The 14,586-nt window shown below is 48.6% G+C and overlaps 1 protein-coding gene across 1 annotated transcript in view; it reads left to right on the forward strand.

Moving 5' to 3' along the window:
- Positions 1-13,883, forward strand: part of OAZ2 (ornithine decarboxylase antizyme 2) — a 41,986-nt gene extending 28,103 nt beyond the window's left edge. Inside the window, 5 exon segments of the mRNA XM_009323872.1 lie at positions 3,105-3,180; positions 3,182-3,262; positions 8,462-8,637; positions 10,396-10,481; positions 12,300-13,883. Of these exon segments, the coding sequence (XP_009322147.1) occupies positions 3,105-3,180; positions 3,182-3,262; positions 8,462-8,637; positions 10,396-10,481; positions 12,300-12,433 (553 nt within the window). The 3' untranslated portion in view covers positions 12,434-13,883.
- Positions 13,884-14,586: the final 703 nt, after the last annotated feature.

Consider the following 14,586-nt stretch of genomic DNA (forward strand, 5'->3'; position numbering starts at 1 on the left):
GGGGCGGCCACCTCAGCAGCCGGTGTCTGAGCACCCTTTTGCTAATAAGCCTTTAACGCCGAGGAGGGTTTGTGCCTTCCCTCCCCGCAGTCCCCGCGCGCCTCTAAGGAAAGGTGGTTTTTTCCTGGCAGGTTGGCTGTCAGCAGGCGTGAACTTACGTGACTTGTGGGTATTTTTCTCAGCTGGCCAAATTATCTTGTGTGTTCCTTGTTTAGAGGGCGAAAAGTGTCATTTCCTGAGCCTCTATCGTACCGCGTAGATAAGCGCCCGGAGGATGTGTATAAACCAGCCCCGTTCCTTGGCCCCTGCGTGTAGATGTCTCAGCTATGCTGTATTCATCAGATGGTTATTTACAAGTTGTCCTCAAATCAGGTTCCTCAATATAGGACTTGCAACGGCTGGCAGCATAATATCTGTGGGCTAAGTGCAACCGCACCTTCAGAGCCTGTTTTAAAAAGGGGGGGGGGTTTGTAAAGAAAACAAACAAAAAAACTTTGTTTCTATAATGTCAAGGGAGCTGCGTGGATCCTTCCATCAGGCCCAAGTGTTCAGTGCAAACAAAAACCCTCAAAAAACAAGAAAACGTGCAGCTTTCTGGACCCCAAGGTGCTGGTTGTTGTCGTGGGCTGAAAGCAGCGCTGGCCTGGGGCTTCAGGTGCGAGGGCTGTTGAAGAGCAGCTGTGACGGGGTTCAAAAGTTGAGTTGTCCTTTGCGCTTCCCAGGGACAGGGCACAGGGTTGAGATCGCTGGAAGCTTAGCGAGTTAAAATTATACCTGCTGGCTGAAAACATAAGCTTCCTTCCAGCTCCTGTTTCAGGCAGGACTTGCTTGAGAAGCTTTTGCTTGGGAGTTTCTTCAGGGAAAGGCCCTTGGTGATCTAAATGCATCTTAACCTAAACCAAGCTGCTGGAAAGCAGCTTCTCAAAAGAGAAGAGAGTCTAGAAGGGAGCACGATCCTAATTTTTAAGCTATAAACAGGCCTCAGGGAGCAGAGTTGCAGCGGGCTGCTCGCGCGCGGGTGCATCGAGGGATAAGACTCTGTCGGGTGCTTGCACGGACTTCTTCCCAGGGCGCCAGCTCGCATCTGGAGGAAGCAAAAACCCCTTTTAATCTGTGCCCCCCACACGCACGCTCGCTCCCCAGCGTTGCCTGGTGGCGCTGCCCTGAGCGTGCTGCTCTCGGGACCCTGGCTGGCTGCTGCTGCGAAGTTTTGGGGGAGGATAGCGGTGGCGTGCGGATCTGGGCTAGGCGAAGCCCTAGTGCCGCAGGCGGGGCTCAGCAGCTGAAGGGGTCTTGTGTTTTGACTTCTGCATGTGCCAGAGGAAGCAAAACTGGGAAGTGTCTTGAACTGCTTTGCATGAAAACTACTGCCTCGCTCTTTTTATTATTTTTTTTTTTTTCCCCCACAACTACACTTCATTATCCAGCTTCTTGATGCCTTGGCCGCAAGTTGGAGAGCGCTATCAATAGTACATTGTTGGCTGGGGGGTGAGGGAGGAGGGAAGGGAATAACAAAGCTGCCAACAGCTTTCTGGGGGTGGGGAACGGCACAGCAAAGTGCTTTGTCATGCCTCTCGACATCCACTACTACTGAACACACACTGGTCCATTGATAGCCCCAGTCATGCCGTGAGGAGGGACTTGTATTAACGCAAAACGCCACTGAGCGTGTGTGCAGAGGGGTTTGCCCTGAGACATCTTCAGTGCAACTGCTTTATATCTTTTCCTAGTGTATTTAAACAGCCTTTTCTCCAAGCAGCGTCTGCTGTAGGCCATGGCACATGGGAACGCTGCTGAAGAGCCCAGTCTCGCGAACCTGGAGGAGGAGGAAATATGTGGAGGAAGAATATTTGTGTTTCCTGTAGAAAGATTATTTTGGTATAAGATGGCAAGCCAAGATCTTAGCAAATTCTGCCTGAGTCGTAACTGCGTTTGCGAGTTATTTTTTGGCATTCAGAAATGCCAGATTTCCGTAGTTCGTTCGCAATCTGGTATACGTTCTAGCATACTGTATAGGCGGTTCAGGTGATTCTGATAGTGCAGCTCAGTGCTTGGTTTTTGGATACTTAAGCCTGCCTCCCTCGTGGAGAGGGATTAGAGTGGAAAAACACTGTCTTGGGAACAGCTCAAGTGAGAAGTTTTAGGACAGACAGTAAGTTGTCAATACATCTACAGAGTCTGTCCATTATAGCCTTGTTCCTCGCTCCGCGTGCTTAGTGAAAACCCTCACGCTCCCCTCTATTTTGGTGGTGTTTACACAGCTTTGCACTGGCGTGTTTCATAATGGGAACGCCGGGGAACGACTGGTTTCTCTGCGTTGCTTTTGCAGGCTTTGTTAGAGGAATACCGCTGCCGTGCCGTGCCTCAGCAAAGAGCTTTTGTGGTACTGATAAAGGGAGCAATGCTCCAGAAATAAAATAATTTGCTTTCACGAAGATCCTAAAAGCTAGGGCACATATTAAAGCCTGCGTTCGAAGTGATCCTGAAAGACCACGTGTAGGACATCCAAAGGAACTTAGAAACTGCACGGAAAACTTATTTTCTTGCCCTAAAAGTAGATCTGTGGGGTGAACTTGTAATTTTTAGGGTTGGGGTGAAGGATGCTTGTATGATGTTTCATTTGCATGTGAAAATGTCAACTTGGACAATGTAGAGCGTGTTGAAAATATCTGAAAAACCAGCCCTTTCGCTCCTCCTCGTTTTGAAAATGTGAAACTTAAACCTCCTCCTTCTGGGTCCTGTTGATCTATTTGTAGATATTTGTCTATAGAAAATGTGTGCTCATCTGGTCATGCGTTTCCAGCCATCTGCCATTGGCAGTCTTCCAGGCGTCCCTTATTAGCATGAGGTTGCTCAGCACTCTCTCCGGGTTCTTGGCTGCAAAGCCCCTCCTCCATTTCTAACAAAACACCGCCCGTTTCCGATACGACTTGGGCAGCGAGTGTTTTTAATGTAGATGTCCGGGCGCTAAAGCCCTGATAGCTGCCTCTGACGTGCTGTGGAGGAGCAGGGATACGAGTGGTTTGGGGTCACGAGGAGCTGTAGCGTCCGAAATGTGATCCCTGCTCATGTAACCTGGTGTTCTCTCTCTCTTTTTCTTGCAGTAGTATTTTACCTTTGAGTAACTGTCCCCAGCTGCAGTGCTGCAGGCACATTGTTCCAGGGCCTCTGTGGTGCTCCTGATGCCCCTCACCCACTGTCGAAGATCCCCGGTGGGCGAGGGGGTAGCAGGGATCCTTCTCTTTCAGCTCTGATATATAAGGTGAGAATGATCTGACGTCTAAATAATGACCTGTACCCGTGTTGCAACTGTGTTCGGTTCCTTTCACAGTCTGATGGGAATAAATGCAAATAACTCCAAGGTAATAAGTGGGAGAACAGCTAATTTTTCAGCGACGCCGTTGGCAGATCGCTGAGCTGCATGCAGCGCTCTCCCGCATAAATATCACCTGTTTATTAAGAAATGAGAGACCTTTTCTCAAAGGTGTGCAGCAAATAATTCACTAGCCCTGTTCCCGGAGGTCTGTTTCAGTTATTGTGTGCGGAGCCAGTATTATCAAAACGTGAAACAACTTCTCAAATGTCTCGCAAAAAGAGGAAGCGGGAAGCAGAAAGGTGAAATGCAGAGAGAGGATGGTTGATAAGCTCCTTCCTGTGCCCTAGTCCGGAAGGTAAAGCTGTCGGGGCCTGGGAGCTGCCTGAAACGATGTACAGAGTAACTCCTGACTTCACAAAAGGGTGAGGCGGCTGTCCACCTCACAGACGGGAACGTTTCTAGAACACGTGCATAGGATGAGGCAAGATCAGGAAGGCTTTGTGTCTGCAGACTTGCTTAGGAGCACGTGGATCTGTGTAGCTCTCATCTCCTGTTCCTCTTCATTCTACGGGACCTTTCCTTTTGGCTTTCGGATGGGGAGACCTGGCTGTTCCTTGCTGTAGAATAATTGGCACTCGTGCAACTTTGTGTTGCGTTATGGTGGCACACGTCTGGCTCCCTTCTGGGACAGGGGCAACTTTTCCGCAAGCCAGGGAGTGAAGTGCTATCAGATGAGGTAGCCTAAATTTACGCCAAGCTTGCAAATTTGGCTCTTCAGACAGGAGTGTTGTCATAGGTGTTAGACTTGATTTTTAATTACACTGTGGGAGGCACACAGACTTTACATGATGAAAAGATACAGGCCCTTTTGGGTCACAGCAACCAAAGTCTCCTCTTGAAATTCATGAGAGAATCGCAGACCTCACGGCTGCTTTCAGAGGAGTCTTCTTTAATGTAGCCTTGGTGAATTTTTAGCATGTGCCTCACCCACTTACCTTGTGAATAAATGTCAACCTCTGTAGCCTCTTAATAATAATGTAACATCAGCTTAATGCTATTGAGTTGAATTGTCACAGATGTTAGAGGGGTATGAAATCCAGAGAAGCAGCAGAGCACAACGGGCTTCCTGTCAGATAAAGAAGATACATCAATAGCTTCAAGAGGGACTCGGGACAAATAACGAATTCCCTCTGGGTGGGAGGGGACGAGAAATAGGGGACCCTGCAACTTGAACTCCTGCAGGCCAGCTTTGCCAAGCCTTGCGTAACACCAGGCGAGGTCCGAAGGCAGAAAATGGGCTCAATGTGGAGGAGATGCTGGTGGAAAGAATCACAGTTTGGAGGGTTTGAAGTGTTTGATTTCAGTATGGCCTTGAATTAGCACAGAAGCTTTTGGCAGTGGTGTGCAGGCAGGGGTTGCTGCCTGTGGGGATGTCGTCTAGATAGCTGCATCCCAGAAATACGGATATAATTCTTTCGGGGTTTATTGCTGACAAAACCTGGCAGAATCTGTCAGAAAATCAGCCCCTCCTGTAACATAGCTCATCCCAGAGCAGAGTGGGCTGTGTTGCCCAGTGGTTTGAAGTCCAACCTCAGACAGGGGTTACTGGGACTCTCTCTGCCCCTCTCAGTTGGCCGCTCAATCTAGCGGTGCTGTAGTTACATCAGGCTGAGCTTTTCAGCCAGCAGCCTTCAGCGTGACCTAGAAAGGCATCTGGACCCAAAAGCTTAAGTACTTTTTCCAGCTGTATCAGCTGTAGAGTTCAAGGGATGACCTTTCTGAACGAGCCTGCCTCCTTTGGAGTATGCAGCGCAGTGCTCGTATACAGCCGCCCTATAAATTAAGCAGCTGGGGCTCCCTATAGTTGTTGGGGTTTTTGTGTTAAGAGACTTAATACTCGGCCCTTCATCAAGGGAGCTTTACTTGAGCTGGGAACGCAGTAGTGGTCGGCGTCGGTGCTGCGCAGCCAGGACGGGCTTTGAGCGAACGGACGTGCTCTGGCTAGCAAACTTGGCAGGAGGCTGCAGGTGTAGCACATGCCAACAGTAGGCTGCTTACATGGGTTTCTCGAGTCGCTTGGCTATGGTAGATCATAACATCCTTTCTTCTTACGCTGCCAACGCGCAGGGGCCTCCCCCCGTCCTTGGGACATCTGAGGAGCGTAGCTGGGTTGGAAAATCTTGTGCTCAATGAATTGTAACCAAGTGGAAGCTGGTCTTTGCGGCTTTACTTCACTGAAATGGAGCCCAAGGCTGGAGAGCTGGTGGTTTAGGCAGCTTTGTATAAAAGATAGCCTGGTGGTTTGTTCTGTTGGTTTTTTTTGGTTTTTTTTTTCCCCCGCAGTAGTGTGGTGGGGGGATTTTGCAGGGGTGAACTAAAACCGAACATTTGTTGCGTAAACAGGATTTTGCTTTGAGCAGCTTCCAAAGAATTCTGGGCTTCTGCGTCACGGGAACAGCTTCTCTCCCCAGCATCTCGCTGTCTCTATTTTGATGCCTAGAAATAAAATATCAGCTGCCCAAGACAGGCTGTGTAAACGTAATTCCCACTGAACCGGGGGAGCTGGTTCTTTTAATCCCTGCGGTTATACTGCCTTTGGTTCATGGGCTGTCACATTAGGGGGCTTTTAAGTAGAGAAACCTCACTAGGTTTGGAGCGCGGGGCATAACTTCTGGTGACAGAAGGGCTAAGCCAGAAGGCTCGGAAAGCTTTTCCCCTCCTATTGCAGGCTCCTGCCAGTCTTCCTGCACAAATGCACGCGTGTGCCTCCCCCTCCAATGTGTCAATCCCAGCCTGCTTTTCTCAACTTCCTCACCCTGTTTTTGTTTTCATGAAGTATAAGAAAAGAAGCATCTGTGAGCTTTTCTTGAGAGAAGGATCTTTTCTGAAACAGAGATGCTTTCTGCACAGTAACAACAACTGTAAAAGGCTCCTATAAAGGCACTGGTGAAGGATGTGCATGTAATCCCCTTGTTTTAACTTGGCTTAAAACCTGTAAAACCCGACAGCAGGCGCAGCCACGAAAACTTCTTTCAAACTCGATGAATAAACTTATTTCCTACAGGATATTTATTCTGATGAAGTGTAAACTTGTTTTTCAGCTAAGCTTTGTGGGCTTTAAACAAACGGCAGCTTCCTCTGCTCCGGTTACCACAGCCAGGCAGTTCCTGATTTGTACGCGGTGTTACTTTGTCGCCAGCATTAACATACTCCATGGCTGCTTCCTTGTCACAATAGTCAAACCAAGAGGGATCTATTTTAATACACGTGTTAACAGGAATTAAAGCACTGGGACACAGGTTTCAGGAGCCTCAGGACATAGGGTCTCAGAGATGTTTTTGCTGAATCGCTGGTCTTTCAGCCATGCTTCTACCATAATGGCTTGAAACACCTACACGAAAACATCTGCTTGAAAAGCCACAACACTGGGGATTCTTCCCCCTCTTACTTGGGCACCGTTGGCTGCCCATGTGTTTGTACTGCCCGTCTTTTACATGCTTCTTCACTGCAGATCCAAACTGGATTAAGTTTTCTTTGCTGTACTTGCTGCCTGTGTGCGTTATGGTCAGAGATGAGTATATGTCACTACAGAGCGTTTATTAAGCCTAGTCTGGTGAGATGCTGTCTTTCTGCAGCGATGTCACTTGTTTCATTGTCAGTCCAGCTGATTGTCAGCGGATCAGAGTTCATCATGAGCTGCTGAATTAATCACCCTGATAAAATAAAATGCCCGGAGGCTGGACGGTTGGTCACCTAATGACCCGATGGAGTAAACCACCTCCCACCCCACCTGTTGATGAGAGAGGGGCACACGGCTTTCCCAGGCGTTCCCGTGACTCGGGAACAGAGCAGACATGACTTGTATTATCTGGTTTACTTCTGCCCTTCAAAGCTGTGCAGGTGACTTTCTAAATGTGAGAGAATCAGGATGCATGAGCCTGTAACCAAGCAGATGGGAGCAGTTTAGCTTCCGCTGCAGTTGACAACATTAACTCAGGAACCTAATGAATTTCTTCATCGTTTCATTGGGGCTCTTTGCAGTGAAATGTGGAAATCATTATTGGGCGAGCCAACTGCCTGCAAAAATTGTCAGGAGGAGGAATGGAGTTTTAACCACGAAACTGTTTTCTAGGAACTGCTGAGCTGAATCTGAGGCGGTCTGCATGCTTGGCATTCTAGTTAGAGTAGTATTGGAGAGGGACGTGTACATCTGTGGTCTCTGGAAAAGACCTCGTCACAATCTTCAGATCTGTGTAGCTTCTGACTGTTTGGGGATTCTCTCTGCGCTGTGTATTTTCCTCCCTTAAACCAGGAGGCAAACCATTTGCCGTACCAGTTGGTTGTAAAATCTGGGAAAGCAATTTGCGGTCATCCCTTAAACAAAAAGACTGTGTTGGGGATTGGGGAGACAACGAAATTGGTCAGACTGCGGCAGCAGATGCTCTTCCAGCTTGTCGGTTCAAGTTGTGTTCTTTGAAGGGTAGTTCGTGAACCGCCCTCCAAAGATGTGGCTGGGACCTGCGGTGAATGGACTCTCACTACCCAGAAATTTAATATAGTGTAAATATGCAGAACTGCGTTCCCTTGAATAGGAAAACACGACTAGAGGTCTGAGTACTCATTGTGGTGTGTCCCTGAGCCTGTGAAAGGGGAAAGGAAAAGTATAATGATGTTCTTAGTGAAACTATACCACCATTTATTTTGCGTTTGCATCTCTCTAGTTATACTCCCCTGGCCGTTTAGTATGTAGGACTTTACTTTTTTTGTTCTTTATTTTTTTGTATTAGGTTAGAATAAAAGCAAGATATTCTGGAAAATACAGGTAGTTCAGAACAACAGCTATTAACCACTTACACGCTTGTTTTGAGTGCTGAGACTCGGATATGAGCTTGCAGCTGACTGTGCATGCTTTCACGAGCTATGGTGAGTCTCACGGTGGTGAATTTTAGTGATAGGCTGAAACTCTGGACACACACCAGTCTGTAAGGGCTGGTCTCCTTTCAGGAGGGTGCTCCCACTGAAAACAGTCCCTTTGCATGCTCACTTAAGCACGGTCTCTTACATTTTTTTTGGTCTACGATCTCATGGATAGTTTTCTTTAACCCTAAAGCATATTTCATGAGCTCTCCTCCCTCCCCTGCACAGGACGAGAAGATCACTGTTAACCAAGATGTCCCAGTGCACGAAGGGAAGCCTCAGATTGTCCACTTCCAGTACAAGGTCACAGAGGTGAAGACCTCCTCCTGGGATGCAGTGCTCTCTAATCAGAGCCTCTTTGTGGAAATCCCTGACGGATTATTAGCTGATGGAAGCAAAGAAGGGTAAGTTCAGGATCCCAGAGTTGTGTCTGTGGCTCTGCAGGGCTTTGCTTACATGGGTGATGCTGTGCGTGTGAGGAGAATGGGCTGTATGTACAGCAGCTCTGTTCCTGGTTTGTGTATCTGAAGTACGTCCTTACTCCCTTGTCTTCAGAGAAGTGTCCTCCTGTTAGTCCTCCTTATATATTTTCTTCCCCCTTAGTGATCATTTCAGGTGAGTTACTGTTTTTGGAGTCCCTGTGCTAATGAAAAATAAGCAATAAATGAGCGGAGTGATTCCTTGCATATTTTGGTATAGAAAAATCTACAAGCCTTTCTCCGATTTTTATTCTGCTGGCCACTTGGCAAGCTTATTTTGGCAGGCATTTTCCTCTCTTTCAGGGGGAAAAAAACCCTCCATTATATTGATGTGCTTCTTCTCATCAGTAGGTGGATCTGCTCTTGGAGTGCTGCCACGCAGGCGTTGGGCTCTGCCAGAGTCTCTGATTTTTCTCTGTTGGCAGAATACGGTAGTGTTTTGTCCAGACAGCTCTGCTCTGGGAAGCTTGTGTAAACGCAGCTTCCAGAGCAGCTACTTCCTGCCAAGTGCTTTGCCAGAGATCTCCGCTGGTGGGGAGCACTGTAGCGTAGATGTGGCTTTACTGGATTCCTCTGCAAAGCTCTCTGAAGTCCTCCTAAATCTCCAAGCAGGCTTCATCCGTAAATGACACAAGCTAATTAAGAAAAAAAAACCCTCATTGGGCACCTTCAGTAAGTGCCAGTATTCTTGCTGTCTCACGCTTGTCTCATTTGACTCCGAGTCCAGATAAATGTTTGTGTGATTTCTTCAGTCGGCCTGTAAATCCTTTAGCTGTCCAAGTTCCTGCTCTTCTGGGAGGGTATTTACCCGCCTGTGTCATCATGACTTAAAGTGCAATTTTGTAAGATTATTTTTAGCTAGGTAAAACAGCCTAGTAGAGGCTATAATTAAAATAGCTCATTACCATATTAACAAAACCCTTGCAAATTTAATCTCCCTCGCTGCACTCCAGTCTCGCTGACTGCTGTTTAATTAGATGTCGATTGAAGCCCTGTTTGTCACTGCTCTAGCAGCCTGCATTGTAAATGGTTACAAGGCCAGCAGTGACAGCGGTGGCTCCGCCGTGCCGATCCCCGGGGCTCAGAGAGGGGTTAATGCAGCGCTGCTTCCATCAAGAGGTGGCAGAAATAATTTAGCTGGAAAGGCAGGAAGCGTGGATTCAGGGTGCATCAGCTGTGCCATCCAGCTGATGTGTTCAGGAAGCAGCTTTGCCTGTGCACACGCTCCTCCGGTGATGGTTTTCTCTTCTCTTCTGCCTGGCGTGAGCTTTTTTTCTTTTCCTTCCGTGAAGCGCAAAACTTGCAGATCCCCTCGTGTGTGTTGCCAGCGGAGGGGATGTAGCCTGGCTCGGGATCAGCTGCGGTATTCAGCTTCCTGCGCACGAAGGCTTCTGTACAAAACCACTGGCTGGTGGGGATGGGTGCTTGTGCACGCTGGCGCCGAGGACAGTGACTTGTTGGGAGACTTGGTGTGAGGATAGCTCTTAGTTTTGCAGGGCTGGATAGCGAAGCAGGAAGCCCATTGTTTCAGCACCCATTGTTTCAGCACCCATTGTTCGCTGGAAGGGGTCTGTAAACAAGTAATCTTTCTGAAAACATCCAAACAGTTGATAATGCTCAGAGGCTTCCTCAGGACAGGACTTCCTATAGCTGATGTTCTTTTGTCTCCTTCCTCCTTGGCAGGTTATCAGCACTGTTGGAGTTTGCTGAAGAAAAAATGAAAGTAAACTACGTCTTTATTTGCTTCCGAAAAAGCAGAGAAGACAGAGGTGAGAACTCGCCCCCGCTGTCACGTTTGCTCCCTAGATCTAAAATGGTGCTGCTGAAGCTGTACAGAAATCTGGTAATCCCAAAGCAAGGCTCCACGGGACGCTTCCTATGGCAGTAATTGTTATATGGATAACTCTTGTGGCGTTCTTACAAATTAAAAATAGTTTCTTGTGGAGGAAATAAGGCCTTTCTTGAGACTATGGGAGAGGGCGTATTGTAGTTTCTCTAGCAGATATGCTTTGCTGTCCTGCTGTTAAATTATTACTAGTACTGTCATGCAGAAAGCTGCTGCTGAATTACTTGGAGGATTTTCTTGTCCAGAAATTGGTTAATATTTCTCCTTTGGTAAGGAGTGGAGGTCTCCATTTGGCACCAGGCTTGCGTGATTTGGAAGGAGAAACCAGGGAGAGGTTATTACATGGGAAATGAACACTTACAGCTTGTTGCCCTGATGCTAATCTGCTTTTTAAAGATCTCCCGGCAGTTTTGCCCTTCCTAGACCTACAGGTAATCCTGACCCTGGCTGTAGATGCTTATGGCTTAAGGGGGCTGCATTAGGATCTAAAGATAGACGCGTTGGATGAGTGATTACAGCACGGAAGTCTGAGGAGATTTGTGGTGAGGTACCAAGCTGTGGATGTGTCACTTTAAATCTTACTAGGCGCAGGCTAGAAACCAAGCAATTGCCATGGCAGGAGTAATTCAAACCTTAATTCTAATTTTACTCTGCTGCTTCACAAGCCGCACTGTCTTGTCTGAAACGAAGCGCGTTATTAGAGCTAAGCTGTGCTGAGCCCAGGAAGATGTCATTCCATGTTATGATGCCAAGAATAATTTTCAGATTAAGTTCTTGCTATAAGGTGACCGCCACCACAGGCTGCATAGGTGACCTCCGCAGTGGCTGGTTACAGGAGACATCTGATACTGGGTTTTGTTTTTAAAAATGGGCTAGGTGTTGTTCTTGGACCTGGCTTATTTGTATGAGTCCTGGAGCGCTCCAGATCCTGGGTCCTCATCTATGCAGTTGAAATTCAGCGCTGTCTGGAAAATATATAGGAGCTCTTCCGCGTGACCGTTCGGTGGCTGGAAGCTGATCATCAGAGGGTGCCGTAGAGATTAGATGCTGCACCAGGGTAACTTTCACAGGGCACAGGGAAGCGATCGCTTCAGTAGCAAGCGGGCATGCATCCGGTCACTGTGTAACATAACCTTGCCTGACCAAGACAAGTTGCGTGTGGGGACTGACCCCGCTCTGAATTTGTCCTGTGCGTAACCCGTGGTCTGAGGGTGGCTTTCCTGGGGGACCGCACTGAGTTGTCTTGAGTTTCCGGTGAGCTCCAGGTCCTCCTCACCGAGGCAGCAAATTTCTGCCTAGACCTTGAGTAAGTAGATTCCCCGTTTACTGCTGTCTGACCCACTTCCAGGGCTCAAAGGGTGCTGGGACCCACGTAAGTACAGGATAAAAACTTTGACGTGCTGCGGGATGGCTGCGTGCATCCTGGCAAAGCGGGGCTGTGCGGCTGGTGCAGGTAGATAACCAACCATCGCTGTTTCTCAGAGGGGATGGAACAGACATCACGGGATAAACTGGCTCTGCTGCACAAGTAAAATCCCTTTCACGCTTACGAGCAGCTGTGATGAACGCAGGAAGGGACAAGACCTCCTATTCGAGAGGGCTGTCGTGTTAAAATGGTTTCTTTCTGTGCTCTGGATGCGCTCACAGAGGGTGTTCAGTGTATTTGATATTCGTGGCTTCTAGGGTGATGCACGTAAGGAGGATTATTCCTGGTGGTAACAGATTTCCTTCTCTCTGGTAGCTCCACTCCTGAAGACATTCAGCTTCTTGGGCTTTGAAATCGTGAGGCCTGGTCACCCCTCTGTCCCGTCGCGGCCAGATGTGATGTTCATGGTGTACCCCCTGGATCAGAACTCTTCCTCTGATGAAGAATAGCTGCAGCGGGGGACTCCAGCATTTTCAGGTCACGCTGTTGAGGGGAGAGAGGGTTACATCTCCTTTCTTGAGGAAAGGGAAACCAAGCTTCTGTTGGACTGAAACTGCATTTCTCATTGTTAGATTGGCCTGTGTATCCTCAGAGTTGACTATCTCATTGAAATGTGTTGCCTAGAGAACTATATATACACACATGTAATCACCAAATAGTAAATGGAAGATGTTTATGAACTGGCATAGGAGCTCTTTACGTGCAGCTGTGTGGTGTGTTAGCCTAGGGGCACCTGGTGCCCAGGCCGTGCGTGGGGGAGCACAGCGGTAGATGCAGTATCAACTCCTTGACTTCTCTAAACCCGTGTTGGTCCTTTCCCGAGCACCCGATGTGCGCTCATCTGACAGACTACCTTTTTATTTTTCACTCAGACTCTTAAGTAGAAGGCATGTTTTGGGTGTTAGGCACATGGAGGAGACGTGCTCGAGTTTAACCTTTAACACTACATTAAAACCCCCGTGCGTCTCTGCTTTGGGGCGACCGATGCTGTTTTAACTGGTCTAACCTTTTTTTTTTTTTTTTAAAAAAAACTTCTTGCTCTTCCAGCTTTTGTTTTAAGCAGTCTTAACTCTGTTCGATGTTACCACTGCGCTATCACAGCGTTCAATAAAAGGGGCATTCAGATGAACCTCACACAGCTGGGGCTGCTTATTTGAAAGGAACAGAGCCTCTGGTGGGCCTCCCGTAGCGCTGCGATGGTTTCAGAGGGTCAAGCGAGTGTTCGGAGCAATACCTCCGCTCTGGGGGAGCGTTTCCTCACCTGCCTGCGGTGTGATGGTTGTGATGGTCCAAGGAGCCTAAACAGCTCGCGCCTTTATCCTCCGCCCAAGGACGGGTAAGGAGCAGGCCCGTGGCCGTCACCTCTGTTCTTCCTCCTCGCCTTTCCAAAGAGATGATCTCAAGACTTGAGACACCGAGCTAACGGCTGTATCCAAACCAAAGGGGGTTGCGTGTGGGGGCAGGCGTGGATGGCGGCTCTGCCGGTCGCGGTGGGATGCTCTCCCCATCCGGGGGCTTTCCCGGGATGGAGGGATGGGACCGCAGCGCCGGCGGTAGCTCGCGTTTCATCCCTACCCCTTCTGATGTTGGAGAATGAGGTTGTGCTCTTGTCTTCGTGCCATGTGGATGTAACCTGGCTGGCTTGCTTTGAAGGCCACACGAGAAGGGTGTATTTATAAACTGTGCCCTGGAGGCGTGCCGTGAGCTCTCTTCCTGGCCTGGCTGCTTGCGTGTGGACTTGTCCTTGTGTGCTTTGTTGTGCTCTCACCCTTCTGTGGAGGATTTTGTTAAAAGCTGAAGCCGAGCCATTCCATAAACGTCATGGTCAGTGTTTTCTGTTTGGGGGAGAGAGGTGGGGCTGGGATACAAGTTTGTGTGAATAAATCATCTTAAAGTTTGTGTCTCTTTTCCCTCCTTCCCCTCCGATGAAATCAAAGGGCTGGTGGCTCTACTCCCTCTTCAATGGAGCATTAAATCCTAAGTCTGGTTTAAAATTAGAGGTTGGGACCATCTCTGCCCTAGCTTTTATTGTGGGGCCATCAGCCCCTCTTGTCCTGGCTGCGGCTCTGTGCCAGCCATTGCCCCTCCTGGCCTTGCTCCAGGTGCGGTGCAGAGACAGAGGAGACCTTGCACATGTTCCCTAGCTGAACCCACACCGAGTTCTAGTTCTGGCTTTTCAAAGGCCAAGTTTTATCCCTTGTCATAGCTAGAGCTGCCCCAACTCCTTCCCTGGGCTGGTGGGTGCCTCCTGGGGTGTTTCTGCATGCGCCAGGACCCTGCTGCCACCCCATTGTGCTCCTCTACCAGCACATCCCTAATGTGATGGGGTGGGAACCACTTTGCTCCTTCCTTACCGGTAAAATTTACTGGTAAAGTGCAAGGTCCCGGTCATGGGACCTTGGAGTGGGGATGGTCTCCTGAGCTTGTTAATAAGCTGCAGTTATTAAGCTGTGCCAGTGCATGTGCCTCTCCGACCAGTACCAAATACTTGCTTGAGCCAGGGCAGGAAAGCGTGGTCAAATGTAAAGGTCTCAGCTAGGAGTGGCTTCAGAAATACCCTCTTGAAAAACCTGATTTTTCTCGGTGCTGCCTAGCAAAGCAC

This window comes from Pygoscelis adeliae, unplaced genomic scaffold, assembly GCF_000699105.1.
Source record: "Pygoscelis adeliae isolate BGI_AS28 unplaced genomic scaffold, ASM69910v1 Scaffold365, whole genome shotgun sequence".
Lineage (NCBI taxonomy): Eukaryota > Metazoa > Chordata > Aves > Sphenisciformes > Spheniscidae > Pygoscelis > Pygoscelis adeliae.